This window comes from Cetorhinus maximus, chromosome 11 (assembly GCF_964194155.1).
Source record: "Cetorhinus maximus chromosome 11, sCetMax3.hap1.1, whole genome shotgun sequence".
Lineage (NCBI taxonomy): Eukaryota > Metazoa > Chordata > Chondrichthyes > Lamniformes > Cetorhinidae > Cetorhinus > Cetorhinus maximus.
In genome coordinates this window covers 25,452,890-25,480,524 of record NC_135889.1, presented here as the reverse complement: position 1 = coordinate 25,480,524, position 27,635 = coordinate 25,452,890, and the positions used below count along the sequence as shown (strand labels likewise).

At 47.1% G+C, this 27,635-nt stretch overlaps 1 protein-coding gene across 3 annotated transcripts in view; it reads left to right on the top strand.

Moving 5' to 3' along the window:
• The window catches only part of trpm2 (transient receptor potential cation channel, subfamily M, member 2), a 327,556-nt gene that overhangs the window by 55,121 nt on the left and 244,800 nt on the right, over positions 1–27,635 (top strand). For all 3 annotated transcript variants that reach the window (XM_078551683.1, XM_078551681.1, XM_078551682.1), the window contains exons 3-5: positions 1,013–1,086; positions 12,153–12,318; positions 19,014–19,194. In XM_078551683.1, coding sequence (XP_078407809.1) covers positions 1,013–1,086; positions 12,153–12,318; positions 19,014–19,194 — 421 coding nt within the window. The remainder of the gene's footprint in view (positions 1–1,012; positions 1,087–12,152; positions 12,319–19,013; positions 19,195–27,635) is intronic.

Below are 27,635 nucleotides of genomic sequence, written 5' to 3'. Positions count from 1 at the left end.
TTCTGAGAATATCAGGAATTTGAGAGCATAAATTGTAACAGATAAAGGGAAAAGTCAATGGGAAGCAGTGTCACAATGCTCACCTTGGAACCAAGTGGTGGGTGGTGGTGGGGAAGGAAAGGAACAGAAATGTTCTAGTTCTAGGGGATGCAACAATGAAAGGGAAAGTTAGCACTTCCTTCAGTCATGATTGAGAGACCCAAAAGGGTATGTGCTGACCTGATGCAGGGGCAAGGCATAGCAGAGAAAGACATATCTCAGAGCAACTTAACAGGAATTTGGAAAGGGGTTGAGAGGGGAGGACTTCATGGATGGTCATCTCTGGTTTACTATATGAGCCAATGCTAATTGGCATAGGTATGAGCTGATCTGGAGGATGATTGCATGGCTGAATGAATGATGTCTGAAGGAGGGGGTCAATCTCATGGGGATTGTGACACTATTGGGACCCAGGAGGGTTGTGGTTGCTCCAGAGTTGAGTATATTTAAGGCTGAGATTAAATAGCTATGGGTAATGTGCAGGAAAATGGAATTGAGGTAGGAGATCAACCATGATTGTGTTGAATGTTGGAGCAGGCTTGAGGGCCATTTGGTCTACTCCTGCTCTTATTTCTTATGCTCTTATGTTCTTATGAAAGGATAAATGGGGCTGTAGAAAGGACATTAAACCAATAAAGCGAGGAGATCAGAGAAATGAAAATAATATTCAAAATAGCCTAAAAAGAAGTAAAAGGAATCAAAATGAAGTCTCTGTAGATAAAGTTAAATGAAGTGGGAGGAGGCAGCTGTGAAGCATAAACACTGACATGGATCAGTTTGGTCAGATAACCTGTTTCTGTGCTGTAAATGCTAAGTAATTTGGAGAGAGAAACAGAGTTAATGATCTGAGTCTGTATGACTCTTCTTTGAAGAAGCCATGATCTAATGAAACAGGATCAAAATGCTGAATGACCTTTTCTCTGTTAGAAAACCATGATGAGAAATTTTTAATTTATCTCTTTATTTGTTTCAGGATCACTTCAGAAAATGGGTTCATGAAAACCTCAGAAAAAAGGAATGCACCTATTTTGCAAAGAAACAGACTGGGTAAGAAGACAGGGGAACTAGTGATTGGGTTGGCTTGGGCTGGAACAAGAAAATCACAGACTTCAGTCCAGAGGAAAATAGAAATCCCAGTTATCACTTTGATGTTCAACCCAGGATGATTTGAAAAGTGGTTTGAACTTCTTCCAAGTACATTCATTGACAACTTTATAAATAATGGATACAATAATCCCACTAATAGATCAGACCATTTACAAAAAAAGTGTTTTTCTCTCCTATTTAGTGATGTATATGAGCTTGCTGAGATATCCCTGCATTGATAAAAAGATAGGTGGCTATGTAATGCTGTTTGTAGTTCCACCAACTTCAACCTCCTCAATGGCACTTGCCTTTCACTACCTCTGGGATCTTCCATTCTTCCCATCAGCAGCTTTCATCCATCCCATGACTGAACGCCAGCCAAGATACATGTGGTTGCCCTGAATCCTGCATGATGCCAGCCCCACCATTGCTGAGCCCCTGCCTCAACCAGACACTGCCACAAATGCTGTTGTTACAGTGCGGTAGTACATTGGTACTGGTACTGGTACCACATGATGAGTTCTAATCCCATCTTGGCAAAGAGCGATATTGATCTATCAGAAATAATCTGATCCCTTCTGGGCTCGCATTTGAAATAAATGACTCTGAAAGTAGCCGCATTGTCAAAAAACCAAACTCATTCATGAATGTACTTCAGGGAAGGGAACCTGCCACCCCTTCCTGGTCTGGTCAAATGTAACTGCAGTACCACATTTGACTCAATACTAACAGTCAAGAACAGGTAATTATGGTCAAGACAGTTGCTAAAATTTTGAATATCTGAACCCCAACGTGCCTCCAGCTTTCTTAGAACAGAGTTTAATGGAGGCAGGACAAGGGGCAGCAAGCCCCTAGGGGGAGATGGTGATTTAAAGGTGATATCACTAAACTAGTAATCTAGAAATTCAGGCTGTTGCCCTAGGAATATGGGTTCAAATCCCACCATGGCAGTTGGCAGAATTTAAATTCAATTAATAATAAACAAAAATCTGGAATTTGAAAGCTAGTCTCAGTAATTGTGACCATGAAACCAATTGTTGTAAAAATCCATCTGGTTCACTAATGCCCTTTATAGACTCATTGACATTTACAGCACAGAAGGAGGCTATTTAGCCCATCATTTCTACACCGGTCAACAAAGATCTGATTACTCTAATCCCATTTTCCAGCGCTTAACGCATAGCCCTGGCAGGGAGGGAAATCTGCCGTCCTTACCTGTTTGGCCAGCATATAACCCCAGACCACAGCAGTGTGGTTGAATCTTAATTGTCCTCTGAAATGATCTAGCAAATCATTCATTTCAAGGGCAAATAGTGATGGGCAACAAAAGCTGGCCTTGCCAGCACCACCCACATCCCATCAAGGAACGAAAAACCACCCACTCCAGGATGAGGGTTGGCAGCCTCTGATATAACCTGCTTTGCAATGGGTTTCTCTGGCAGCTCAATGGAGGTGAGGACAGCTTCAGGGAGAAGGTAAGTGCCTTTGCTGCATCCCTGGCCCCGCAAGCTGCCCTCATCCCATGAACTCAATTCAATGAGTTCAACAATTTCAGACCATAATCTCTGCCTCATGTTGTTTCCTTTTCTTTACATTTTTGGCATTTTGTCTCATTTTTACTGTTTCTTTGCGTTGGATTTTACGGTTTATAGTGGGGTGAGGGAGGCGGACATGGAAGTGCTCATTTCTGTTGCCACCATTACTTCATGGTGAATCAAGTGTGTTCTGACCAATTAGCGACCACCTGGTGGGAAGGCAGCCAACTAGCTGAGTGAAGGGGCTCTGGGTGGGATGTCCAGCGGGGGTTGGGACAGCCTTGAACTGGAAGTAGGTGACAACCAACCATTTAAAGGGATGCAGGCATCAGTTCGCTAACAACTTGAGGAGAGATCCACATGTGTTGGAAAAAATTATTTGAAAGAAGACCACTAGGAACAGTGAATCCATAGGTGACACTGAACTATTGGAGCAGCAGCAGCTGAGAGCATGGTTTTCCATTTTGGTGGCTGTCGTGTCACCAGTGTTTTATTTAGGACCTTGCCAAGGAGGAAAGAACATCTAAGCACACATGTCCCATTTCCCTTCTGAATAAGAAGTGTTCCGAAGAGGAACACTTCCGAATCATATTCTACCCTTTAACTCTGTCTCTCCGCAGAGGAGGGAATTAAAGCTGCTACTTTTCAACAGTGTCACTTTTGAAAGTTCACCACGTCTTTCATCTGATAGGCATAGTGGAGGCAGGATAAATGGAGGGACCCAGAGGAAGGATGGCTTCAACAATAACTCCCTGCAAATTTTCCTCCAGGTTGTGAGTGATGAGTGAGAGCTCCTCATGCAAGAGGAGGAGGCTTTGGAGATGGGTGCCAACCAATGGTGCAGGATCATTGGCGGTGGAGAGGCTGGAAGTTGTCCTGGGGTGGTGAGATACCACCCCTTAACTGTCTCCTGGAAACATTGTGCTAAAGGGGAGTGGGTAGGGGGGTGGTGGTGGAAAGGGGATGGGGGCGGGGAGGAATCATTGATGTGATTGACGTTGAGGACTTGCAGCACTTGGGGAGCAATGTGTGTCTCAATTTTGAAGGGGTTGAGGATTAATCCCTGGTTGGCATTTTCCAATGGTGAGTGTATGTGTATAGGAAGCCTGCATCTCTGAAGTTATCTCAAAGGATGATGGACCCTTCAGAAACCTTGTTTGTTTTGCCCATAGGAGAAACCTCAACAACTGCAGCCACCAGACCTGAGGGACCCACTTTAACCTCTGAGGAGGTGGGGTGTGATGGGGTCACTTTGTCTCTGAGCTCAGGTGCCCAGAGCCAAGGCAAGAGGGTGGTGAAGGATCTGGAGTCACAGACAGATCCTGGTTCTTCTCAGGGAAGCAGGGAGGGCCAAATGGACCTCACAATGGCAGATGGGCAGCTGCTATCCCAAATGGGGGCACGTCTCAGGGCTCTCTTGATGAGGACATTCTCTCCTCTGTCATTGACATGAATGCCTCTGAGTGCTGTGGTAACAGATGGGACTCCTGCCACTGTGCAGGAGACACTCACCATGCCAGGGCCCTCATGAGCTCAGGCAATCAGAGGACACATAAGAACTTAAGAACTAGGAGCAGGAGTAGGCAATTCAGCTCCTCGAGCCTGCCCCACCATTCAATACGATTATGGCTGATTCCATTTTGGCCTCAACTCCAATTTCCCGCCCTCTCCCCATAACCTTTCAAACCGTTACTAATTAAAAATCTGTCTATCTCTTCCTTAAGCTTATTCAGCTTCCCGGCATCCACTGCACTTTAGGTAGTGAATTCCACAGATTCACAGCCCTTTGAGAAAAGTAATTCCTCCTCATCTCTGATTTAAATCTACCACCCCTTAGCCTAAAACTATGGCCACTTGTTCTAGAATGCCCCACAAGGGGAAACATCAGCTCCACGTCTACTTTGTCTATCCCCTTTAGCATCTTATATACCTCAGTTAGATCTCCTCTCATCCTTCTAAACTCTAGCGAGTATAGGCCTAAACTGCTCAACCCATCTTCTTATAAGACAAGCCGACAAGCCCCGCATCTCTGGAATCAATCTAGTGAACCTCCTCTGAACCGCCTCCAATACAGCTACATCCTTCCTCAAGTAAGGGGACCAAAACTGTGCACAGTACTCCAAATGCCTTGTAACAGTTGCAACAACACTTCCCTATTTTTATACTCTATTCCTTTAGCAATAAATGCCAAAATTCCATTTGCCTTCCTTATTACCTGCTGTACCTGTATACTAGCTTTCAGCGATTCATACATGAGGACACCCAGATCCCTCTGCACTGAAGCATTCAGAAGTTTCTCTCCATTTAAATAATAAGTCGCCTTTTTATTCTTCTGACCAAAATAGATAACCTCACACTTATCCACATTAAGCTCCGTCTGCCAAATTTTGGCCCATTCAACCAACCTGTCCATATCCATTTGTAAATTTCTTATTTCTTTATTGAAACTTACTTTCCCACCTTTACATGCCAAAATCATCCCAGGCAAAGGGGCATAAGGGTCAGCAGCCTGTCTCCAACACAGCTGGCAGCGAGGGGGCAGCAACATGCTGTAGCACAGATAGAGAATCAGTCACATATGGGTTCACTAGGGTGATTATATAATCTTTTACATTTGGAGATATTTGCCTTAGGTTCTACATTAAATGATGGGGCAGGATTTTTGCTCGGCTTGTGGGCGTGCCTGAGCACAAAATAGCGTGCGATGACGTCAGGCGAGTGCCCCAATGAAATTGCACACTCGCGCAATATTTTGGTCAGTGGGCACGCGTGAGAGTCGGCAGTGCACCTGCCAACAATTAACAGTCCTATTAAGGCATTAATGTGTTGATTAACCTCGATTTTTCGCTGCCTCTCCAATATTATGGTTGGCAGGTGGGCGAATTGGCCAGGTGTTTGGATTTTTGAGGAAACCCCATCCAAGAGCGGGATGAGGTTTCCAATATCAATTTTTTTAAAAATGTTTAGGCAGAATTTTTATAACCTATATGTTTAGGTGAATGCGTCAGATGTGTGGACATTTTTCTCTGCATTTTAACATCTTTACTTAAGGGTTTAAAATCCTTCAACTCCCTGAGGCAGCTTTCTGCCTTCAGGGAGGTTTCATTGCACGCTCCCCCGTGCCCACGCTGAGTTCAGCTCTCGCACTCCTCCCGCTCCCCACCCTGGCAGCGCTGCGCCTTTTCGCGTCTTTCACGCTGGCTGGCCGCTAATTAACTCCTCTCTCATCTTCTTCCTTTACAAACACAGATGCAAAATACTCATTCAACATCTTCGCTATTTCCCCAGCCTCCACATGCAAGTCCCATTTTTTGTCCCTAATCGGCCCTGTACTTCCTTCTACTGCCCTTTTATTATTTACATGCTTATAGAAGACCTTGGAATTCCCATTGCCAGCCTCTTTTCATGCTCTCTCCTTGCTTTTCTTATTGGTTTCTTCACTTCCCCTCTGATCCTTCTATATTCAACCTGATTCTCCATTGTACTTTCTACCTGACATCTGTTGTACACGCATTTCTTCCTTTTCATCTTTACCTCTATCTCTCTCATCATCCAGGGCACTCTGGATTTATTTGTCTACCTTTCCCCTTCAAGGGAATATACCTTGACATTGCCTGCAATACTTTTTCTTTGAAGGTGATCTATTGTTCAGCCACCGCCTTTTTTGCCATCATTTGATTCCAACTCACTGGACTCAGATGCATTATCATCCCAATTGAAGTTGGCTTTCCCCCAAATGGTTATCGTTGCTCTGGATTGTTCCCTGTCCTTTTCCATGATTAACCTAAACCTTAAGATTCAATGGTCACTGCCCCCAAGAGGCTCTCCCACTGATGTTTGATCGATTTGGGCCAACTCATTCCCTAGAACCAGGTCCAAAAGTGCATGTCCTCTCGTTGGGCTGGACACATGCTGCTGCAGAAAATTATTTTGAACACATTCCAAGAATTCTCACCCCTCTTGTTCCTTTGTACTATTCCTATTCCAGTCTATATTTGGATAATTGAAGTTCCCCATTATGATTACTCTATACTTCTTGCACCTCTCCATGAGTCATCCAGCTGTCTGGTGAAGATCTGGACCATTCCTGCGCTGACAGTGAGGTTGACAGTGCTCAATCAGGTGAGGATCCAACAGTGCAACATCTGTCAGACAACCATGCCCTGCCACTGCCATGCACTAATTATCTCTTCCTGCTTTCGCAGGCACATCTGAGAAAAAGCCATGGGGGTCCATGTCACAGGTCGACGACTCAAGCCCCGAAGACACCTCAGAAGAGGAATCTGCTGAAACCGTTATTGAAGACCCATCATAGCACTCACCCACACCCTCCACCAGCACAGAGACACACAGCTCAGTGGGACCAAGCTTTAGAGTATCCTTGGGGTCATAACTGGTGAGCATATTGCACTGCAGTTGGAGGCACGGACTTCCCAGGTTTCCGGCATTCAGAGACCAGAAATCTGCAGATGAAGAGCCTCTGGACTCAGTCATATCTCAGTTGTTGGAGCTACAAATGCAGGGTCAGGAACATTAGAAAGGGATGTCCGCTGCACTCCTCAGATTTCAAGGCACGATAGAGGAGTCCATCCACCTTCAGTCTGAGGTGATAGCACCGGCATGCCAACGCATCGAGGTCAATGCTGGTAGGATGATGGTTGCCATGGATACCTTGGTTCAGGGCATCAGTCTTCATTGCTGTGCGGGCTGAACTTCATCGCTGACGCCATAGTTGGCCTCCAACAATGTCAACATGAGAGGGGTGCTGGGCAGCTCGATCTCACTCCAGCTTCTCCTTTTCCTCAAGGAGTCAGCAGGGGACCTCGGGCACCCATAGGAAGGGGGCTCAGCAGGAGCACAAGCCAGGGCCATCTACTCAGGTGACTTTGGGAATGTCCAACCCATCCAAATCCATTCTTCTGGTGACCCCAGCAAATCTAGCTAGAAAGGCCAAGGAAGGTGCCGCAGCCACACAGCAGGATCCTGAAAGCAGGCCACGGCCCTCCAAGTCTCGGCCCTTCAGAGGATGCCCATCAAGGTCATCACGGACAGGGCATAGCAGTCAGCGAGCTGCCTCCACCTCCACTGTGGATGTTGGGGGAGCACGTCAGGGTTAGGAAGGTTAAGAAGATGTAGTTGCACAGCCTCGGCAGGAGTGTTAACCGCTTGTACATAATGTTCACTTTTTTAATACACTCCAAAAAATGTCTCCTAGCCTATGGCTCCTTGTGCTGATAAGCAGTGTATCTGTCATTCAGATGTGAAACCTTGGTCCTTGCATAAGATAAAGGCAGGTGTCTTAGTCCAAGGCCTCCTCCCTGTGCTTTGTGCACCCTCCCCAGGACACTGATGGTGGGCCTTCACAGTCACTGGACACATCACTCATACCTGCACCTCGAAAAAGCTTATCATTGCTGCCAGAATATCCTGGGCTGGCGGCACAGAGTTCCATCATTTTCTCTGTGTGCTCCCAGTGCCTTTGAGGTGTGACTGGCCCCTGGTCTCATCAGCATCTGTATCCAGTAACAATGTGGTCCTGAAGGGTTCAACTCGCAAAGGATGCCATAGGATCAGGAGAAGTTAAAGTTTCCCGCTGCTTCTCCATGATTTGACCCTGTTCACAGAGTGCAAGTGAGGTGCCATCAGCCAGGCAGGAGTCAGAAATTCACAGATGCAATTTGAGTATCTATGGTGTCTGCATGTCATCATCATCCTCCACAAAGTTATCAGCTATGAGGGCCTTATCTGGTCAGTGCAATGGCCTCATTGCCATCATCTTCACCTTCAAGGATCTCCTCACCTTCATCCCCATCAATGAGGAAAGATATTAACTCCAATGATGTGGAATCTGTATGGGTAGAGCTGAGAAACATTAAGGGGCAAAAAATGTTAGTGGGGGTTGTATACAGACCCCAAACTGTAGTGGTGATGTTGGGAATGGCATTAAACAGGAAATTAGAGACACATGCAATAAAGGAACATATGTAATTATGGGTGACTTTAATCTGCAGATAGATTGGGCAAATCAAATTAGTGACAACACAAAAGAGGAGGAACTCCTGGAGTGTATACGGGATGTTTTTCTGGACCAACACGTTGAGGAACCAACAAGAAGACAGGCCATCCTAGACTGGGTATTGTGTAATGAGAAAGGAATAATTGGCAATCTAGTTGTGCAAGGCCCCTTGGGGATGAGCGACCATAATATGATAGAATTCTTCATCAAGATGGAAAGTGACAAAGTTGATACTGAGACTAGGGTCCTGGATCTTAATAAAGGAAACTACGATGGTATGAGGTGCGAGTTGGCTATGATGGATTGGGAAACGTTACTTAAAGGGATGTTGGTGGACAAACATTCAAAGAGTGCATGGGTGAACTGCAACAGTTGTTTATTCCTATCTGTGCAAAAGTATAACAGGAAAGGTGGCCAAACCATGGCTTACAAAGGAAATTAGAGATAGTATTAGATCCAAGGAAGAGGCATACAAATTGGCCAGAAAATACAATAGACCTGAGGATTGGGAGCAGTTTAGAATTCAGCAAAGGAAGACCAAGGGATTGATTAAGAAGGGGAAAATAGAGTACGAGAGTAAGCTTGCAGGGAACATAAAAACTGACTGTAAAAGTTTCTATAGGTATGTGAAGAGAAAAAGATTGGTGAAGACAAATGTAGGTGTCAGAAACAGGGGAATTTATAATGGGCAACAAAGAAATGGCTGACCAACTAAATGCAGACTTTGGTTCTGTTTTCACAAAGGAGAATACAAATAACATACCAGAAATGTTGGGGAACACAGGGTTTAGCGAGAGGGAGGAACTGAAAGAAATCAGTATTAGTAGGGAAATGGTGTTGGGGAAATTGATGGGATTGACGGCCGATAAATCCCCAGGGCCTGATAATCTACATCCCAGAGTACTTAAGGAAGTGGCCCTAGAAATAGTGGATGCATTGGTGGTCATCTTCTGAGATTCTATAAACTCTGGAACAGTCCCTACAGATTAGAGGTTAGCTACTGTAACCCCACTATTTAAAAAGAGAGGTAGAGAGAAAACAGGGAATTATAGACCACTACTTTGGTAGTGAGGAAAATTCTAGAAGTCCACCGTAAAAGATTTAATAGCTGAGCAGATGCAAAACAGTGGCAGAATCGGACAGAGTCAACATGGATTTATGAAAGGGAAATCATGCTTGACAAATCTACTGGAATTTTTCAAGGATATAACTAGTAAAGTTGATGAGGGGGAGCCAGTGGATGTGGTTTATTTGGACTTTCAGAAGGCTTTCAACAAAGTCCCACATAAGAGATTGGCGTGTAAAATTAAAGCACATGGGATTGGGGGCAGTATATTGAGATGGATAGAAAACTGGTTGGCAGACAGGAAACAAAGAGTAGGAATAAACGGGTCTTTTTCCGAATGGCAGGCAGTGACTAGTGGGGTACCGCAGGGATCGGTGCTGGGACCCCAGTTATTCACAATATATATGAATGATTCAGATGAGGGAATTAAATGTAATATCTCCAAATTTTCAGATGACACAAAGCTAGGTGGGAGGGTGAGCTGTGAGGAGGATGCAGAGGTGCTTCAGTGTGATTTGGACAAGCTGAGTGAGTGGGCAAATGCATGGCAGATACAGTATAATGTGGATAAATGTGAGGTTATCCACTTTGGTAGGTAGCAAAAACAAGAAGGCAGATTATTATCTGAATGGCTATAAATTGAGAGAGGGGAATGTGCAACGAGACCTGGGTGTCCTTGTACACCAGTCGCTGAAGGTAAGCATGCAGGTGCAGCAGGTGATAAAGAAGGCAAATGGTATGTTGGCCTTCATAGCCAGAAGATTCGAGTACAGTAATAGGGATGTCTTGCTGCAATTGTCCAGGATCTTGGTGAGACCACACCTGGAATATTGTGTGCAGCTTTTGTCTCCTTATCTGAGGAAGAATGTACTTGCTATAGAGGGAGTGCAGCGAAGGTTTAACCAACTGATTCCTGGGATGGTGGGACTGACATATGAGGAGAGATTGAGTTGATTAGGATTATATTCGCTGGAGTTCAGAAGGATGAGGGGGGATCTCATAGAAACCTATAAAATTCTAGCAGGACTAGACAGGGTAGATGCAGGAAGGATGTTCCCGATGGTGGGGGAGCCCAGAACCAGGGGTCACAGTCTGAGGATATGGGGTAGACCATTTTGGACTGAGTTGAGGAAAAATTTCTTCACCTAGAGAGTGGTGAGCCTGTGGAATTCATTACCACAGAAAGTAGTTGAGACCAAAACATTGTATGTTTTCAAGAAGGAGTTAGATATAGCTCTTGGAGCGAAAGGGATCAAAGGGTATGGGGAGAAAGCGGGAGCAGGCTATTGAGTTGGATGATCAGCCATGATAATAATGAATGGTGGAGCAGGCTTGAAGGGCTGAATGGCCTACTCCTGCTCCTAGTTTCTATGTTTCTCTCTCTCCACAGATGCTGCCTCACCTGATGAGTTATTCCAGCATTCTCTGCTTTTATTTCGGATTTCTAACATCCGCAGTATTCTGGTTTTCAATTAGTGTTGACATTTAATGTCCTTTGAGCTAGCCTAGCAAGACATTTTGTAAAAATATGGGAGGTGGTGATGCAGTGGTAATGTCAATGGACTAGTAAACCAGACACAATTCTCTGGGGACCCAGGTTCAAATCTGACCATAGAAGATGGTGGAATTTGAATCCAATAATTAAAGAAAAATCTGGAATTAAAAGCCTAATGATGACTGTGAAACCATTGTTGATTGATTTAAAAATCCATCTGTTTCACTAATGGCCTTTAGGGAAAGAAGTCTGCTCTCCTTGCCTGGTTTGGCATACATGTGACTTCAGACCCACAGCAATGTGATTGACTCTTAAATGCCCTCTGAAATGACCTAGCAAGCCACTCAGTTGTATCAAACTGCTACAAAGCCTAAAAGGCAGTTGCCTTCCAAGCCAAGTACCATCCTGACTTGGAAATATATCACCGTTGCTGGGTCAAAATCCTGGAACTACCTCCCATCAGCACTGTGGGCGTACCTACACCACACGGACTGCAGCGGTTTGAGAAGGCGGCTCACCACCACCTTCTCCAGGGCAATTAGGGATGGACAATAAATGCTGGCCTCGCCAGTGATGCCTACATTCCATGAAGGAATAAAAAAAAAAATCACTTTGTGAAAGAGGCCTATTGATTCCTCAAGGCAACCAAGGATTAACAATAAATTTACCTGGAGGTCTCTGGAGAGGAGTAGGTGGTGCATGGAGGTGTGGGAGGAGCTGGAGCAGCCAGAAAGAGCTGGAGGAGCAGGAGAAGCTGGGCAGTGGGGGAAGTCAGGAAGCAGCTGGATCCGTGGGTATGGTTGGAGAGCAGAGAAGAGGAATTTGGGGCTGGACAAAGTTATTACGATGCTCCAATCTAACATCATGCAATTTGATTTCAGGAATGACAGACTTGACTTGTGTTTCTCTCCAAAGGTCAGTATGTGAATGTGGGTACTCCAGAGATTATCACACTGAAGAGGCCATTAACCTGGGTTGCTTACGAGGAGAGAAATGGAATTCCACAAAACATCTCCAGCAAGTTCCAACTGATGCATTTGGAGACATAGCATTTGAAGGACAAGGACAGAAGATTGGAAAGGTTTGTGCCTTTATCCAGCACTTGTAAAACTAGCATCAGTTTAGCAGGTCAGCCATCAGTTTTCCTTTCCACTGCCACCCGTATCCTGCCTGGTTGGATCAATTTAAATCATTTGGGAGGAATTTTAACCTGCCAGGGAAGGTGGATTTCTGTGAAGGGGACAGGTTAAAAGGCCAGAAACTGCCAGTGCATCAGGAAGCAAACAGAAACCCTCTGGCTTCCACATTTAACCCGAACACTCTTGTTAGTACAGTGAATCTCCTGTGGGACAGGTGGATTCGAGGCTAAAAAAATGTTCAATGGAAATTAAGTGCAGATAGACATTTAGCATTCCAGACATTACAGAATACCAGTGCCTCAGGAGGCTCAGACCCCGATGGGTGTTTGCTGACATTTGCAACCTCCTGGAAGAAGCCCCCCTTCCAAGTGAAACCAGTTGGGCACACATTGCCTGTGGCAGTAAAGTTCACCACAGCACTTAATTTCTTCACCTCAGGAATCTGCTGGTGACATCTTAGAATCTCACAAACTGCTGCCCACAAGCGCATCTTCCAGGTGATGAATAGCTTAAGGTCAGCAGTATTGCTACCAATGAGGCCAGTTAGAGTAAGAGGCCCCATGATTTACTGGCCTGGCTGGAGATCCACAATTTCAGGGAGTTATAAAATCATGGAAATCATAGAAGTTTACAATAAGGAGGTCATTTGAGCCATTGCGCCCACACTGGCCAACAACTAGCCAGCTATCTAGCCTATTACTATTTTGCAGGTCTTGGTCTGTAGTCTTGTAGGTTGTGGCGCATTGGGTGCACATCCATATACTTTTTGAATGTCATAAGGGTTTCTGCCTTTATCATTCTTTCAAGCACTGAGTTCCAGTTTCAATGAGATCGCCTCTCATTCCTCTAAACTCCGGAGAATATAAGCTCTATTAACTCAACCTCTCATCGCAGGACAGAGGCTAGGAATCGTGCGACAAGTAACTCACCTCCTGACTTCCCAAAGCCTGTCCACCATCTACAAGGCACAAGTCAGAAGGGTGATGGAATACTCTCCACTTGCCTGGATGAGTGCAGCTCCCACAACACTCAAGAAACTTGACACTGTCCAGAACAAAGCAACCCACTTGCTTGGCACCACATCCACAAACATTCACTCCCTCCACCGCTGACGCACAGTAGCAGCAGTGTGTACCATCTACAAAATGCACTGCAGGAATTCACCAAGGCTCCTTCGACAGCATCTTCCAAACCCACAACCACTACCATCTAGAAGGACAAGGGCAGCAGATAGATGGGAATACCACCACCTGGAAGTTCCCCTCCAAGTCACTCACCATCCTGACTTGGAAATATATTACCGTTCCTTCACTGTCGCTGGGTCAAAATCCTGGAATTCGCTTCCTAGCAGCACTGTGGGTGTACCTACACCACATGGACTGCAACAGTTCAAGAAGGCAGCTCACCACCACCTTCTCAAGGGCAACTAGGGATGGGCAATAAATGCTGGCCCAGCCAGCGAAGCCCACATCCCATGAATGGATAAACAAAACCCCTCATCCCAGGAACCAATTTAGCAAACCTTCACTTTACTGCCTCCAATGCAAGTATATCCTTTCTTAAATGTGGAGACCAAAACTGCATACAATATTTCAGATATGGTCTCACTAAAACCCTGTACAATTGTAGTAAGGCTTCTTCATTCCTGTACTCCAATCCCCTTTTCAATAAAGGTGAACATGCCATTTGCCTTCCTAATTGTTGCTGCGCTTGCATACTAACTTTCTGCATTCCTTGTATGAGCACTCCCAAGTCTTTTTGAACATTAAAACTTCCAGGGTTTGCACCTTTAAAAATATATTCTGCTTTTCTATTCTTAGGACCAAAGTGAATAACTTCACACTTCCCGACATTATACTCCATCTGCCATCTTGTGCCTGCTACTTAACCTGTCTATATCTCTTTGTCTCTGTGTCCTCCCTACAGCTCTCCTTTCCTTCCAGCTTGGTATCATCAGCAAACTTAGATACATTACTTTCTGTCTTTTCATTAGAGCCTGTATTCTTTAGAGCTCAGAATGAAAGGTGATTTCATTGAAGCATATAAAATTCTTACAGGGCTCAACACAGTAGATGCAGGAAGGATGTTTCCCCTAGCTGAGGGACACAGTCTCAGATTAAGAGTTAGGCCATTTAGGACTGAGATGAAGAGGAATTTCTTCACTCAGAGGGTGGTGAATCTTTGGAATTCTCTACCCCCGTGTGGAGGCTCAGTCACTAAGTATAGTTAAGACAGAGATTAATATATTTCTAGATATTAAAGACATCAAGGGATATGGGGATGGTGTGGGAAAGTGGTGTTGAGGTAGAAGATCAGCCATGATCTAGTTGAATAACGGAGCAGGCTCAAGGGGCCAAATGTTCTACTCCTGCTCCTGTTTCCTATGTTTCTATGTTTATCTAAGTCATTTACATAGACTGTAAACAGCTGAGACCCCAGCATTGATCCTTGAGGCATTCTGCTATTCACCGCCTGGCAACTTGATAAAGTGCCATTTATGCCTACTCTCTGCTTTCTAACCATTAAGCAATCCTCGATCCATGTTAACATATTACTCCCAACTCCATGAGCCCTTATCTTGCCTATTAACATTTTGAGTGGCACCATATTGAATGTCTTTTAGATAGCCAGGTATACTACATGTACTAGTCCCTCCTTATCTACCCTACTAGTTACATCCTCAAAAAACTCCAATAAATTTGTCAAACAGGATTTCCCTTTAGTAAACCCATGTTGACTTGCTCTAATCATAGTATGCTTTTTCTAAGTGCTTTGTTAAGACTCCCTTAATAATAGCTTTTAGAATTTTCCAAACATTAGGCCAACTGGCAGTACACTGTTTTCTCTCTCCCTCCTTTCTTAAAAAGTGGTGTAACCTTTGGCAACTTCCAATCCAATGGGACCATTCTTGCATCTAAGGAATTTTGGAAAATCATAGCACACTAGCGTATCCACTATCTCTGCAGCTATCTCTTTTAGAACCATAGGGTGTCGGCCATCAAGCCCTGGGGATTTGTTGGATTTTAGTCCCTTAAATTTCTCTGATACTTTTTCTCTGCTAATTTTAATTTCCTTAATTTCCTCATTCTTTTTAGCCCATGGTTACCATCTATTTCTGGTCTGAAACTTATGTCTTCTCCTGTGAAGACAGACACAAAATATTTGTTCAATGCCTCTGCCATTTCCTTATTCCCCTTGATAATGTCTCCTGTCTCTCCTTCTAAGGGACCAACATTTACTTTAGCTACTCTCTTCCTTTTTATATATCTATAAAAGCTTTTACAATCTGTTCTTATATTTCTGGCTAGTTTACTCTCATAATCTATTTTTTTCCTTTTTATCAACTTTTTGGTGGCCCTTTGCTGGTTTTTAAACTATTCCCAATCCTAAGACTTGCTACTTTTTTTTTTGCAATATTGTAAGCCTTTTCTTTTAATCTAATACAATCCTTAACTTCCTGAGTGAGCCACGCATGGGTCTTTCTTGTTGAGTTTTTGTTTTTCAATGGAATGTACTTTTATTCCAAATTTTAAATGATTTCTTTAAATGTTTCTCACTGTTCATTTACCTCCATACCTTTTAGTCTATTTACCCAATTAACCTTAGCCAGTTCTCCCCTCATACCTATAAGTTTAAGTTCAACTTTGTTTAAGTTTAAGATTCTTGTTTGTGTTTGGAGTATGTCCCTTTCAAACTTAACATGGAATTCAGTGGTATTATGATCATTATTTTCCCACTGGATCTTTTACTATGACATTACTAATTTACCCTGCTTCATTACACAATACTAGATCAAGATAGCTTTATCGCTAGTCAGTTCCACAATGTATTCTCCAAGAAACAGTCACAAATACATTCTACAAGCTCATTTTCTAGACAACTTTTGCCAGTTTGATTGTCCAAATCGAAATGAAGATTAAAGCCCTTCATAATTATTACAGTGCCTTTGTTACAAGCTCCAATAATTTCTTGTTTTGTGTTTTCTGACTCTTGCTATTTCTAATTTCCACCCAAGCTGATTCAACTTCATGATTTTCCGAGGCCAAGTCCTTTCTGACTAATCTCCTTATGTCATCCTTTACTATCAGGGCTAATTCTCCTCCTTTGCCATTCAGTGTATCTTTCCAAAATATAGTGTACCCTGGAATATTTATTTCCCAACCTTGATCACCTTGTAACCATGTTTCTGTAATGGCAATTAGATCTAAATCATTTACCTCTATTTGTACCCCTAGTTCATCTCTTATTGCAGATTATTTATGCATTAAGATGAAGAACCTTTAATTTCATTTTTTACTTCTATCCTCTGCAAAGATCTTATTCACTGACGCATAATTTTTGTTAAAATTGTTTTACTTTGTTAGAGATTTTTGTCCCTTCTTGTCCCACTCTGTTTGGCTTTACCCACATCACTATACTATTCCAATGCCTTGACCTTTCTCTTTGGATTTCTAAATCTCCCTTTACCTGAACCTTCCCCTGCCACCCGCCCCCCCGCAACTTAAAGTCCGGTCCACGGCCCTCGTTATGCGATTGGCCAGAACACTGATCTCAGCCCCATTCAAGTGGAGCCCATTCTGACGGAATAGCTCACTCTTCCCTGAGTACTGATGCCAGTGTCCCATGAATTGAAACCCTTTCTTCCCATACCATTTTTTGAGCCAAACGTTTAATTCTTTTATCTGCCTGGCTCTGTATCAATTTGCGCATGGCTCAGGTAACAATCCAGAGATGGTTACCTTTGATGTTCTGCATTTTCACTAGCAGAACGTCATTCCTGTTCTACCTATGTCATTGGTTCTCACATGGACCACGACAACTGGATCCTCTCCCTCCAACTCCACTTCGTCTCCAGCCATGAGGAGATATCCTTAACCCTAGCACAGGGCAGGTAACACAACCTTCAGAGCTCCCGGTCACGGCTTCAGAGAACAATATCTATTCCCCTGACTATACTGTCTCCTATCACTACCACATTCTTCTTCAAGTCTCCCCACTTGATTGGCATCCTTCACCATGGTGCCATGGCTAGTCTGCTTGTTTACCTTGCGTCCTTTGCCTCATCCACTCAGGTAGTGAGCACCTCGTGCCTGTTGGAAAACGTCAGGGGCTGAGGCTCTTCCATCACTATATGTTGATTCCCCAGTCACACTAGAAGTCACACCCTCCTTGCCTTGACTATTGACCAACTTTAAAGTCTGCCCAACCTAAGAAGTGCGACTGCCTCCTGGAACAAAGTGCCTAGGAATCTCTCCCCATTCCTGATGCCCCTGCAACGTCCACAACTCAGACTCCAGTTCAACAACTCTAAGCCAAAGGTGCGCAGGCCGCTGACACTTACTGCAGATATGGTTGTCCAGGAGTGCAGTGCATTTCACAGATTCCGATAATACATTTTTAGGCAATACATTCCAGATCACAACAACCACTGCATATTTTTTTTCCTGCAGCTCTCCTTTGATTCCTTTTGTGAATTACCCTACATCTGTGTCCTCTGGTTACTGCCCCTTCTGCTATGGGAAACAGTTTTGCTTACTCTATCAAAATATTTCATGAATTGAAAATCTTTATCAAATCTCCTTTTGACCTTAAAATAAAAGCAAAATAACATGGATGCTGGAGATCTGAAATAAAAATAGAAAGTGCTGGGAAGACTCAGCAGGTCTGGCAGCATCTGTCTCTGGCAGACTCTGTCACATGAGCAGGGACATGTTTTTAATTGAAGTGCAAATTTTAAAAAAATTTTATTTGCTTTAGGAAACCTCATCCTGCCCATGGATGAGGTTTCCTAAAAATGCAAGGGCCGCATGGCCTTTTCACCTGCCTGTCAACCATTAGGTTGAACAGGCAGTGAAAAATTCAGCACGATTGTTAAGTTATTGGCCTTAATAGGCCTTTTAATTGTCGACAGGCATGCTGCTGGTTCCGGCACGTGCCTACCGACCGAACCATCGCAAGCGTGCTTGTTGACGTTGGCACACTCAGCTGATGTCAACTTGTTTTATTTCACACTCGGTCATGTCAAGCACGCACCCGCACACCAAATGAAAAACCCTGCCCAGCGTGTTTATTCTTCCCAAAGATTACTGGTAAAACTGGTACTATGACAGATTTTTATTATTAGAGACATAGACATATGTCCAAAGACATAGTGAAACAATGGGAATTTGCATTCAAAGGGGAAAATATGAATAAAGGAGAGAAGGCTGTGTGTAAGGGCAGCCATGTTAAGATCTAACACAAGTGTGAAAAGCCTTAAGTTGCTGTCTGTAAGGAACCAAAGCTGAGGAAAAACTTACTTTGAATTCGACTGTCCAGAGTGTACACAGAGGCCTACACATTTAAATGTTTAATTTAGTTTTGTAAAAGCCTCTAAGCCTCAGTGGCCTTCTTTTTACTGAATTCAAAGCCCGCATCTTGAAATAAATACAAATTGCAAATTTTTATGGCAGCTGCTTCAAGTTTCCCTCTGGGGTTTGAGCAGCTTGGCATTTACCATCTGCTTGCTATAACACTCTTTCTAATCAGAAAATCAGCTGGTGGTGGCAGGCCATTTGATAAGTCCTCCTGGAATATGAGCAATCAGAGTTTGTGACCCTAATAATGAATGACTTCTGTTTTCGGCTGTTATTTCTAGTATGTCCGAGTCTCAAATGACACTGCTCCAAAGACACTGTACCATCTCATGACCAAATACTGGCGACTAAATCCTCCACATCTTCTCATTTCTGTAACTGGAGGGGCAAAGAACTTTCATCTGAAGCCAAGCCTGAGATTCATGTTCCGCAGAGGCCTAATTAAAGTGGCTCAATCGACAGGTATGACAGAACCAGCATTTTTAAATGTTACATAGAATTACCTAGAATTTACAGCACAGAAACTGGACATTTGGCTCAACTTATTCATGTGTCACACAAGCCTTCTCACACTCTACTTCATTTGACCTGTTTCTTAATGCCTCTGCCACTGAAGGTGGGTTGAGGTAATGCTTTTGTTCCTGTTATTCTGTTTGCTGTAAACAATATATTTCAAAAGCTAATAGACATGTTTTAATGAAACTTGGTACACAATTAGGGTATGGTCCAAGAAAGTGCTGATTAGTTTTTGGCAAAGATATTGATCAGGACCCAGATCCTGGATTTTTCTTAAAGAGTCCGTTAACATTGGGAGATGGGGCAATTAACTTTATTTAAGTACGTTGGGGGTGTTTCATTTTGAATGTTGTTGATTGTTTTAGAATGTTGTGGATTGACTCAGCTGCTGCTTGCAATTTGCCACAGCTGTCAAAATGTGAGCAGAATTTTTAGAGCAGGTTGTTGTATGTAGATTGACCTGAAGCCTCCTCAGTGAGATAAAAACTCTTAATAAAAAGATTCCTTTTTTCAGCTTTGTAGCTGCAGAGCATCAACCAGGCAGGGAAAAGCCCCAAGAAAGAGATACATATTTGTAATAATGTTAACACAGCATGGCAGAGGAATTCGCTCTACTGAATTCCAGCTTCACTTGTTCCATCATGTACTCATCTAGCATCCCCTTAAATACATTTATGCTATTCGCCTCAACTACTTTTTATGTAAGTGAGTTTTATATTCTATCCACTGTCTGAGTAAAGAAGCTTCTCTTAAATACCTTATTGGATTTATTTGTGTCTAATTTAGTTTTTTAGTCTGTAGTTTTAGACTCTGCACAAGTGGAAACCTATTTTCGACAGCTGGGATTTTCCGGCCCATCGTGGCGGGATTCGCCGTGGGATATTCGGCAGCCAAGCCAAAACACCATTGACTTTTGGCGGGACCGGACAATCACGGCAGTGGGCGGGGATGGAAAATCCCACCCAATAGGCGGAATCGTCCATGCCCCCTAGTGTCGGGCATGCTTGGCGGCATAAGCGGACAATATGGCGAGAGGGCCAAAAATTGATTTCACAACGTTGTGAAACAAGTTTGTGATTGTCCCCTAAGCCTATCGACGGTGGGCCGCGTTTCCCGCCATTGGACGTTGGGAACCTCATTGTGATACATCTGCATATCATTATCAGGAAACATCCACTGACGCTGGATCATCCGCCCATGTTGGCATGATTGCACACCGATGTATTTCACAACACTATATATAAGGCATACACTTGGCAGGCTGCGCTTTGAGGGGAACTTGGAGGTGAGTACACAGTAACGTTGTGCAGCGCTCACCCAGGTCGCCTGTTGGACTTCAAGGTTGAGGCTTGTTGGGGGTGTGGGGGCAAGGGCTGCCCTGCGGTTTAGATGACTTGGGGTGTGGGCAAGGGCTGCTCTGGGGTTGAAGGTAGTGCTGGAGCACATGTGGGGTGGGGGGTTGGCGGCTGGAGGGAAGCGGCCATGCACTAGAGAAACCTTGTATAAAGTGACCATTCCTCTGCAGCTGAGACAGTTCAGACGTAGCCACATTGACATGCATGGAGTCGGGTCTCTAGCTTATCTGCCCACTCAAGCAATGCAGAAGCGTGCAAGTGCCATCAAGTGCTCCAGAGCTTTTCACACCTTGGGCACAGACTGCAAACTAATGAGCATTTTAGTGGGCTGCAGAACAGTTGGAGGACTGGGCACATTGTATAATCTCCATGCTGAAGCTGGCCATCAAGCACTCACTGGTGGTGGTACTCACAGCCCCTTGCAGTGTCATCATCCTGGTTTGGACCAGTGTCCCCCATGGTTCAAGCTAATAGTGCAGCCTTGCAGTATGGATAAGAATGCCTGAGCTGAGAGCACAGCATGCAGTCCAATGGGCTGCCGTCAATCGGTCAGGTGGAATGGGGAGGAGGTGGCCAGCACTCTCTGGGCTACGTTAAGGGGCCTTCACACTTAACCAAGATAAGCTCTTAGTATACCCAAACTAACCGACACGTCTCTCACTTTCATCCTGCAGGAGGAGTACATCAGGACGTATGGAGCCTGGTGAATTAGCTGTATGCCTTGTGGTGTACAGAGAGCAGAGACGGCGGAGAACAGCGCAAAGGAGGCACCTGGCTGCGCAGAGCGAGAAGCAGCACTCTCAGACTAGGGCTCCTGCACCCGCCACTGAAGAGCCACAGTGAGCCATTGTTGGTCGGCACCTCGCTAGACCCAGGGTCTATAGATGCTGCCTTTCATTCCTGCAGATGACCAAGAACCAGTGTCGCTGAAAACTGTGCATGTCAAGGGAACCGGTCGGTCACATCTGCCAGTTACTGCAGCATTTAGCACCTCGGGGACATGGAGGGCATCCACTGCCAGTGGCTGTAAAAGTGACCGCGGCACTTAATTTCTATGCCAGTGGCTCCTTTCAGGGCTCCACAGGTGACCTCTGTGAGATTTCACACACCTCCACCCACAGATGCATCTATGAGGTCATGGATGCCATCTCCATGAGAGCACACAACTTTGTGCATTTCACCTGGGACCAAGTGAACCAGGATGCAAAAACAATTGGATTTGCCCAGATCTCGGGTTTCCCACAGGTGCAGGGTGCCATCGACTGCTCAAATCTCCATCGCAACAAGGAGTCAACTATATCAACCGCAAAGGTTGAATGTGCAGCTGGAGTGCGACCACGGATCAGTGCACGGTTTCCAGGGAGTGCCCATGAATCCTACATTCTCAGTCAGCCACAGATCCTTGATGTCTTCTAGGGCCCACGGTGGCTGCAGGGTTGGGTCCTAGGGGACAAGGGCTACCTACAGAGGATGTGGTTGATGACACCCATGTGGCGGCCTCAGACTGCAGCAGAGCGAAGGTATAATGAGGCTCATGCTGCAACACGCAACTTGGTGGAGCAAACCATCAGGATGCTGAAAATGAGGTTTCGGTGCATGGACTGGTCTGGTGGAGCCCTGCGATATAGTTCACAGAGGGGGTGATGCATCATCATCGTCTACTGCGCCCTTCACAACCTGACACTGCAACATGGAGGATAGCTGGTTGAGGGGGAGATGCAGGAGCTGGAGGTCTCCTCTGATGAGGAGGACGTCAACGGTGATGAGGGTGAGGAGGTCTTCGAAGGCGACAGTGACGGCAATGAGGCCCTTGCACTGGCCAAATGAGGCAGGTGCGCTCGAGAGGCCTTCATAGCTGCTAAATTTGTGGAGGATAAAAGCAAAATACTGCGGATGCTGGAAATCTGAAACATAAACAAAAATTTGTGGAGGATGTTGATGACATGCAGTGAGGAGACACCACAGATCCTCACACTGCACCTATGAGCATTTGACTCCAGTCTGCCTTATGGCAGCACATGTGAGAATGCTCCTGTCATAGAGATGCAGTGGAGGCCCTAATAGTTGCTCGATTGCAGGAGAATGATGATGTCATGCCATCCATAGATCTTCGCATAGCCTCTGAGAATGTCTCACTCCTGTCTGGCCAAGGGCAGCTCACTTGTCCTCTGTGATCAGTGTTATATCATAGAGACGCAGCCATGAAATTTTAAAAGCATCTGATCGTTTGTCCGCCTTCAGCACTTGTCCCCTTCAGGAACACAGCGTCACTGGTCACAGATGCTGAAAAGATGAGGAGGGGGGTGGTCAGTCCCACCTTAAAGGTGCTGAGAGCACACAGAGAGAATGATGGAACTCTGTGCTGCCTGCTCAGGTCATTCTGGCAGCAGTGACAAGCACCATCGAGGTGCTGGCACCATTATAATGTCCAGGGAATGTGAGGCCGGACCATCACTTTGGTCTGAAGGCTGCAACGAAGCACAGGGAAGAGGCCTCGGACTGAGACACCTGCATCTTGTGCAGAAAGATTTCACATCTGAGTGACACGAACACTGCTCATCAGAACAAGGAGCCATGGACAGGGAGATATTCTTGGCAGTTTATTGACAATGGAGAACATTTTGTACAAGTGATTAATGCCCATGCCCAGGCTGTGCTTCCTGGTTGGGCTCAGGTGCAGCTTGTTCCTGCCTGAGTGGGAGCTGTTGCAGTGTGCAGTGTGCTGGCTGTGGCTGTGGCTGCTGCTACTGGGCGAGGTACACCCTGCTGCTACTGGGTGAGGTACACCCTGCTGCTACTGGGCGAGGTACACCCTGCTGCTACTGGGAGAGGTACACCCTGCTGCTACTGGGCGAGGTACACCCTGCTGCTACTGGGCGAGGTACACCCTGCTACTGGGCGATGTACACCCTGCTGCTACTGGGCGAGGTACACCCTGCTGCTACTGGGCGAGGTACACCCTGCTGCTACTGGGCGAGGTACACCCTGCTACTGGGAGAGGTACACCCTGCTGCTACTGGGCGAGGTACACCCTGCTGCTACTGGGCGAGGTACACCCTGCTACTGGGCGAGGTACACCCTGCTGCTACTGGGCGAGGTACACCCTGCTACTGGGCGAGGTACACCCTGCTGCTACTGGGCGAGGTACACCCTGCTGCTACTGGGCGAGGTACACCCTGCTGCTACTGGGCGAGGTACACCTTGCTGCTACTGGGAGAGGTACACCCTGCTGCTACTGGGAGAGGTACACCCTGCTGCTACTGGGCGAGGTACACCCTGCTGCTACTGGGCGAGGTACACCCTGCTACTGGGAGAGGTACACCCTGCTACTGGGCGAGGTACACCCTGCTACTGGGGGAGGTACACCCTGCTGCCACTGGGAGAGGTACACCCTGCTACTGGGCGAGGTACACCCTGCTACTGGGGGAGGTACACCCTGCTACTGGGCGAGGTACACCCTGCTACTGGGGGAGGTACACCCTGCTGCCACTGGGAGAGGTACACTCTGCTGCTACTGGGAGAGGTACACCCTGCTACTGGGCGAGGTACACCCTGCTACTGGGAGAGGTACACCCTGCTACTGGGCGAGGTACACCCTGCTACTGGGGGAGGTACACCCTGCTGCTACTGGGAGAGGTACACCCTGCTGCTACTGGGCGAGGTACACCCTGCTACTGGGAGAGGTACACCCTGCTGCTACTGGGCGAGGTACACCCTGCTACTGGGAGAGGTACACCCTGCTGCTACTATTGCTTTTTACAACATACTCCTCTGGACTTTTACAAGCTGCTCTGGTTTTGCTGCTGCCCAAGGGACACTAGAAGCCAACTGCTGATGTTGTTGCCGGGGCTGCAGAGGCCTGGAGCCTGCAAGGCCCGAGGCTTGAAAAATTGGAGGAGAGAGAGAGAGATGAGATCTACAAGACAGGGAGGCCAAGAGGAAAGGACTTTTTTCATTACATCAGTGGTGGATGTCTGGACTTTTGTTTGGTGGGGGCTGTGAAAACCATGTTGCCTTGTGGGGGGAGGAAGAAGGATGCTCAAGGGACATGGGGTGAAGGGGTGCATGCATGTGTCCATTTAACATCTTGCCCCCCCAACCCCCCTTACCCTGCTCATGTCCAAGTCCAGGTAGCAGGTTCTGCCTGGTGAACAGGGACGGACCTGACTTCTGTGTGCCAGGCAGTACCGGCTGCCCGATGAAGGCATTGCCACCCAGCCCACAGGAAGAACCGTTAGGCCCCCACCACCCGGCTCCACTCCACCCAGTGACACCCACCCATCCTGCACTTGTTATCCTTTCCACTTCTGTGCGTCCCTGTCCCATTTTCCCTCTCTTTCTCCTCCCCTTCCATCTTTCTGCACCATTAGGAGGGAGAGGTCAATCCTTCTTTTTCCCCTCTCCCCCTTTTATAAATGCTGTTGCTACCACCGACAGAGCTCAGGGTGGGTGTGGCTCATCCCCCAATGGCTGCCGTTGGGTCACCGGTGGCCAGGCCGGTGGCTGTAGAGGCGATGCTATCCCCAGTGGCTGGGCCAGCCAAGAAAACCTATGTGGCAGTGACTGCTTCTGTGGCCTCCGCTGCTCCCGCGGCCCTGTCCCCATTCCGCCTCCTGACCAGGACCATGGGGTAAAAGGCTACAATCACCCGATATGTCTGTAGAAACATGCGTGAAGGCTTTGGCTGGGGTATTTGGCCCCTCAGCCATTGTTGCAGCCTCGCGCATGTATGAGAAGGCGGTGTTCTTCCTGAGGTCTGAGCGGGCGGTGCACTTGGCCAAGGGGCTCACCGTTGGTGGGACCTATCTAACGATGGATCCTCTTGAGGCTACCGGGGAGAGGCTTGTCTTATCCAACATCCTGCCTTTTGTTCCTGGTGAGCTCCTCCTCCCCCACCTTCACCAACTCGGGGAGGTCAGGTCCGGGGTGGTGCCAATCCCGCTCGGCCTCGGGGAGCCCAGTCTCTGCCACATGTACTCCTTCTGGCGCCAGCTCTTTGTTCGCCTGCCTACCGCGTCTTTTGGTTGATGGACAGCGTGCGTTGCCATGCCTGCAATGAGGTGGGGTACATCCGAAAGAACTGCCCTGCCTCTAAGGCTGACAATGTCACTCAGGCAGCCACGGCTGGCACTGCTGCTCCTCCCCCCACCACAGCTCCATCTCCTTCCCCGCAAGGGGAGCTGCCGCCGGCAGCCACAGCCACCTCGGCTGCTGGTGAGGTTGGGGGGGAGAGGGGAGAGACCCCATGCCAGAAGAAGACCCACCATGTAGAGGCAGCCCCACCCCCCGCAAAGCCCCTGAATTCGTCAAACCCACCCTGATCTCCAAACTTCTGAAGACACTGGCTTGGGGGAACAAAAATCATTCGGCCCCTGCACTGTGAACATGCGAACTCCCGGGCCTGTGTGTGCATCAGCACCAGGTGCTGGGCCTGGCATCGTCCTGTGGCAGTGGGGCACGCTACCCCGAGCCGGTGGTTCTATTAAAGAGGGTGGACCTGTCCAAACCCTAGAGGGCGGAACGTCTGAGGGGGCTGGACGAGGCTGCAGGGGCTTCACAGATGGAGGTCTCCCCAGCCTCCAGCCTACCCCAGAAGAGACGCCACCCCTTGGAGGGGGAGGACCTCGCGACTTGCGTGGTTGGACGTGCCCCTTTCCCCAGTGAAGTGGTGGTGGCATCTTCTCGCTCTGTCCTCTAGGACCCCCGTTCCCTTGCTGCAGTCCCCTGAGCAGGACCCTTGTTGTGGTGCCCCACCCCACCCACCTTGTACCCCCAAGATGCCATCTGGCCTGCCAGGGGACTGCGGCAGTCCCTTAATGGCCCCGACAACCAAGTCATTGGCCAGTGGTGGTGATGAAGGCCTCCAGGTTCCTTCCCAACCTTCAGTGCCGGGTGCCTCCATGCTAAGTCCGGAGCTTTATCCAGGCTTGCTGGGCGACCTGGAGCCTGGGTGGGGAGCAGGGGCTCTGAGCCATCACTGCCCTTTGGCCCACAAGGAGGCCAGAGAGGACCCCTCTGCCCTTGATCCTGGGAGTGGGATCGAGGTGGAGCCGACTGGCAGCTCTGAACCAGCCCCTGTACTCAATATGCGAGAGGGGTTGGAAGCTGGAGGCAACGACCTGGAGGAGGATGAGGTTTCGGTGGTGAGCATTGGAGACGACTTAGAGTCAGGTGAGGTGGCCCCCACCGATTCTCCCCTCATCCCTTTACAGGAACTCCAGGATTTTTTAGCGAGGAATCGCGGTTGCCGAGACAGGATCCAGTCGGCCCTGGACTAGTGGCATTCTTTTCCTCTTTAGTTCTGGTCCACCCGTGAGACCCTCAAGGCCCCTGGGCTGGGCTGGAACACTAGGAGGAGGGTCCACATATTTCTCGCTGGGCTCATGAAGGAGAGGAAGGATTAAAATAGTCCTCTCCTTCTTACTCTAGGCACGGTGATGGTAGCGCATACTTCTGACAATGAAGACTACCACAGCTAGCGTCAACGTCAACGGCAGCAGGGACACACAGCGCAGGTTCCAGAACTTCTCGGTCCTCAGGGACAGGCAGTATGCGGTGTTCTTCCTGCAGGAAACCCATAACGTTCCGGGAGACAAAGCTACGTGGCTCCTGGAGTGGCGAGGGGGGTTCTACATGAGTCACCTAGCCTCCAATTCTGGCGGGGTGGCTATCTTGTTGGCCCTACATTTTCAACCGGAGGTCTTGGGGGTCAAGGAACTGATGCCAGGCCGGTTGCTGCACCTTACTGTGTGCCTAGGAGTCATGATGTTTCACTTTGTGAATGTGTACACTCCCCTGGGCACGCAGCAGCAAGCGAGCTTCTTTGAGGAAGTGTCCACTCATCTCGGCTCCATCGACGCAGGAAAGTACATCGTCCTTGGGGGGGAATTTCACCTCAGGGCCAGGGACCATCACGGTGCCCAGCACTGCTCGCTAGATGTGATAATTTGAGGGAACTCGTCGGGTCCTTCAACTTGGTGGACGTCTGGCGACATCACCATCCACACTTTTGTGTCACTTGGAATCAGAGTG